General features: G+C 44.2%; 1 protein-coding gene across 1 annotated transcript; it reads right to left on the bottom strand.

Annotated features, from left to right (window-relative positions):
* Window positions 1-1,092: 1,092 nt before the first annotated feature.
* Window positions 1,093-4,011, bottom strand: LOC134650952 (leucine-rich repeat-containing protein 24). Its single transcript, XM_063505913.1, has one exon. The coding sequence runs from the start codon at window positions 3,599-3,601 to the stop codon at window positions 1,631-1,633; it is 1,971 nt and encodes a 656-aa protein (XP_063361983.1). The 5' UTR covers window positions 3,602-4,011; the 3' UTR covers window positions 1,093-1,630.
* Window positions 4,012-4,631: the final 620 nt, after the last annotated feature.

The raw sequence follows: 4,631 nt of genomic DNA, 5'->3' as shown, positions 1-4,631 counted from the left end.
TCCGACGAAAAAGGAATACGACGAAACAGGAATACGACGAACCAGGAACAAACCAAAATAAATTCAAATGTGTTTTTTAACAAAATCCTTCCATGTCCAGCTTGTCAAATTTAATTATATTTGACTACTATAAATTACTGGAACTCAATTCATAAAATTTTATTATATTACGGCATTTATTTTTATGTGCAAGTCATTTTTTTTATCTTTTTCGGACCCACATATGTCCCGTATAAATAAAAAAATATGTTACTTAGCGAAAAATAATCAAAATAACTACATATTAATAGAACAGACCGATTGAAATAAATTCTAAGAAATATAATAATATTAAGTACGTATACCGTACGTTAATTACCATTATATTATTATACCTACGTAAAATCCTTGACGTAATTAAATAACCTAATAAATAAATATTATAATTTGAGAATGTTTACCCCTATTTGATTGACCTATAAAACTTGTGATATAATCGTGCCACCTACCTCGATGTACCACAATTATTTCACTGAGTCTATTCATTTTACCAAATTTCTATCGGCCAGATCATTATTAATTAAACCTAACCTGTCTTAATCAATATAAAAGAAATATGGAAACATAATAGGTACCTACAGAGAAAATACACAATATCCACCGTGGGAATAAAATGACGTGACGAGAATATTTAAATGGCGGTTAACATAGGTATGACCTCTAGATTTAATTAAGATAATTTTGGAGAAAATTTAATAAAATTATAAACATAAAAATGAGTTTTGAGGCGTGATTCTAATTTTAATAAACGTCAAAAAATTTATATCGATACGATATGGATCGGATCTGTCAGTGCCAAAAATGGCGTTTTTCTTTGACTGTTTTATGTTTTGCTTTGAAGAAACGTCACTTTTGACACTGACAGATCCGATCCAGATCGTATCGATATCAAATTTTTGACGTTTATTAAAATTAAAATCAGGCCGAGTCAGATAAGGCGGTTACCATGACTTGTCTGAATTCTCTATTAAGTGTATTATAGTTAACTATTGTTCAACAATCCAAACCGAACATTGTACTTACTGTTAAGGTGCTTAATGAAACAAAAAAATTGTTTGACAGTCGCCCTGTTTATTATTTCCAGTTAGTATTTTTATTCTTTTCAACAAAAAATACACATATAATTATTATCGTACATCGAACAACATTCATCGTGTAATAACATTATTTTTACATTAATCTTGACAGAAGTTCAACATCTTTGGATAATAATAATAATGTCTGTGTGTTACTTACACATATATTATACTGTTTTATGCAACTTCACCGGGCTTCGACTCAACAACGAAGAAATTTAATATTATTTAATTATTTGGCGATCATAGTCAATACCATTCCATATCACGTTAATAATATATTACACTTAGATTCATCCTTCAACTAATCAGTCGCGGATCCTACGTCGGGACCCAAAGTAACTTTCCAAATACTTATCTATCTATATAAATAAGTTATATCATACAAAAAATATTACACTAAGGCCTATTTAGGTATAGTTAATACATACCATTCTTAATTTACGTATGAATTTACAATTCTGTCGTCTCTTCACTTAAATCGTAGATATGTAACATTGCAATATTTATAAAATCTATACATCAGTGGCACAGCCATCCTGAAAGCTCTCCTCCGACGAGGGTCGCGTGATGGTGAGGACCCTCTTGAGGACCGGCGGCAGCACGGGCGGCGCGCGCTGCCACACGCGCAGCGTGCGCGCGCCCGCCGCGCCCGTGCCCGCGCCCGCCACCGGCAGCCCGTAGTCCGCCGGGTACGGCGCGTCGCCCGCCGCCGCCGGCGCCGTCGTCGTCGCCGTCGCCGCGTGTGACCGCGGGAACGTCCGACTCATGTACCCCAGCTCCTCCTGGGACCCATTAACGCTGCAGTTCTCGATTATAGGCGTCCGGTCGTTGTAGTACGCCGGAATCGCTGAGCTCACCGCCCGAGCTAGATTGCTAGCTTGCGTCATTTTCATTTGATCCCAGAGGCCAGACGGGTATAAGGAGTCGGAACCCTCGCGTGCGTACTCGCCACTCCCCGGTCGAGTGGCACTGTCCGGCCTCGTGCCGTTGATAAGATCGGGATCGATACCGGCTGAAGCTGTCGGTGAGACCACTACCGGTCCGCCGGCGGTCACGAGACTCCCTCTGCCTTCGTAATGATTAGTGGTGTAAGGGATATCGCTCACTCTTGGAGGTTTCAGCACCGGGTTACATTTGGGGTCATTGTAATTCATAGTCTCTTGCCTGTTCACTAGCACCGCACCATGCGGCCTGTCGGCCACTGCCGGATGCACTTCGTTACCCGACACCACTCTGTCCAGTGTGTTAGGCGTTTTGCTTTCGCACGCGGGTGGTGGACGAAATCGTACAAATGTAATTAATAGTCCCAATGAAACTATAACAATAAGTATGAATAATGCTGCGCCGAGACTCGCAATTTGAGCGCTTCCCAGGGTTGTTTGTAAACTGCTCTGACTGATATGCAATGTAAAATTGGCTTCCGCATTGCCACCGTTATTAGTAGCGACGCAGTAAAACTCGATAGGCTCGGAGACTTGTAGATTTGTTAATACTAACATCGATTTCTTTTTTGCATCACCTTCCTCGAAGATGTACGTTTTTTGGTGAGAGTTGAAATGACTTCCGTTTTGGAGTAAGCGGCCATTCCAATACCAGTTAATGTTAGCGCTCGGCACGGCTTCCGTCTTGCATGTGATAGTGGCGTTTCCCCCGGCGTCCGCCATGACATGTCGACTGACAGGCAATATTTCCGGCTTGCAGGCGAACTCTTCGATGGCTAGCTCCGAAAAGGGCCGATTAGCGAGCCTGGTCGGCGCGGAACAACTCGGCGTTGAAAGGAGTTTCCGCTTCCCTAGCCAAAGCTTTAGCTCGCGGAGCCGACAGTCGCACGTCCAATGGTTATCTGACAGATCTATTGCTCTTAATTTTTCTAGTTTTTCTAAGGAAGTGAGCGGTAACTCTCTCAATTTGTTATTGTTCAGTTTTAACGACTCCAATGATTTCAGATTTCTAAATGAATCGGGAGCTATTTCTCTTATATCACATTTTGACAAATCGAGCTTCACGACACTTCCCAAATTACTTAATGACTCAGAATGAACTTTTAAGATTGGGTTTTGAGCTATTGTAAGATCTCTAAGGAACGGGGCGTCCCTGAAGCTATTGGAAGGTATTTGAGTGAGTAGATTATGAGAGAGATCTAATTCAACTAGGTTAGTTAGGCCTTTGAAAGCTCGGTCGTGTATTTGGCCGATGCTGCAGCTGCGGAGGTAGATCCGCTGCAGGTTGACGAGGCCGGTGCGCGCGAAGGCGTCCTGCGGCAGGATCTGCAGGTTGTTGCCCGACAGGTCCAGCACCTGCGTCGCCGGGTCCACGGGCTGCGGCACCGTGATGAGCGCGCGGTCCACGCACTCCACCGTCTGCTTGCCACCCTTCCACTTGCACTCGCACACCGCGGGGCACGACCCGGCGGGCGCGATGCCGGCTAATACAGTTTTCCACATCACAACATTCACTGTCACTATAAACCACCTCATTTTCATATTTATCCAATTTACGGCTAATTGTCACTTTCACTGCATTTCCTCCGATCAGTGTTCCGGGATATCGTGTGCACAATATCCTCTCGAGTCAATCGCACCGAATGTACTTCATCACTAGGTTCGTATACCGTATCACGTCACTACTCGAAAAAGTTGGTGAGGGACACATGACGACACGGCACGCATCCGCGGCGGCTGTAAATCAACTGAGGGAGAGAGGGATCGTCTGTGTAAAAAGAACGCAACGCATGCGCGCGGCGCCCCCGCGCCCCGCGCTGCGGCTTCGCGGCCCAGCGCGCCGAGTAGCTCCGCAACAGCCGAGTGTTGAAAGAATTCCAAAAGTGTAATTTTCTACCTGAGAGTGGCCGCGGCCGAGCGGTCCCCTGCGCCAGCCCGTCACGTTCATTCACAAATACCTGAGCGGTGGTGGGGCGGTGCATTCAATGCGCCTCGCCGCCAAACCGCTTCAATTGTTATAGAATTCTAAACTATTTGTTGAGATCACGTCGGGACAGGCCAGGTAGACGACTAATTATAAATAGCCAAGCCGGGGACCGTCGCAGGTATCCCAAACAATATAACAGGATGTGGCGTTTAAGCGCATTTTCATTCATAAAAATTAATGGATATTCGTAATAGTCGGAATCACGTTTTGCGTAAAAAAAATAAACCGCTCAACTTCGTAAAATCACGTAGCGTGTTCCAACAAGTATTTAATTCATGTTATGAATAGGACACCCGTACCGTGCTTATGTTATCAATGGCTTGAAGCATAACATATACCTAGGTAGATTTGTCGGTCGACGATATGTAGAGCCATGATTAGTGGACTAGTGAGACGCTTGGTTAACCACAAGCTCGGGCACGGCCGCCTGGAATCCGTGATAGTACATACCTAGCACCATGGCCCGATGCACTCAATCCTGAATAGTGGCCAATCAAGTGTCATTGATAACGAGATTACGCCTCCTTGCTTCTACGCCTGTTGAACTCAGCAATTGCGTGGGTAGAGCAGGTAGAGCGCTTCGAC

The sequence above is a fragment of the Cydia amplana genome, chromosome 1, assembly GCF_948474715.1.
Source record: "Cydia amplana chromosome 1, ilCydAmpl1.1, whole genome shotgun sequence".
Lineage (NCBI taxonomy): Eukaryota > Metazoa > Arthropoda > Insecta > Lepidoptera > Tortricidae > Cydia > Cydia amplana.
Note: the sequence above shows the minus strand (reverse complement) of the source record. Positions and strands in the feature narration are given on the sequence as shown.

Excerpts from the sequence above, each read along its gene's own strand:
- LOC134650952 (XM_063505913.1), bottom strand. The coding sequence starts at position 3,601 with ATGAAAATGAGGTGGTTTATAGTGACAGTGAATGTTGTGATGTGGAAA.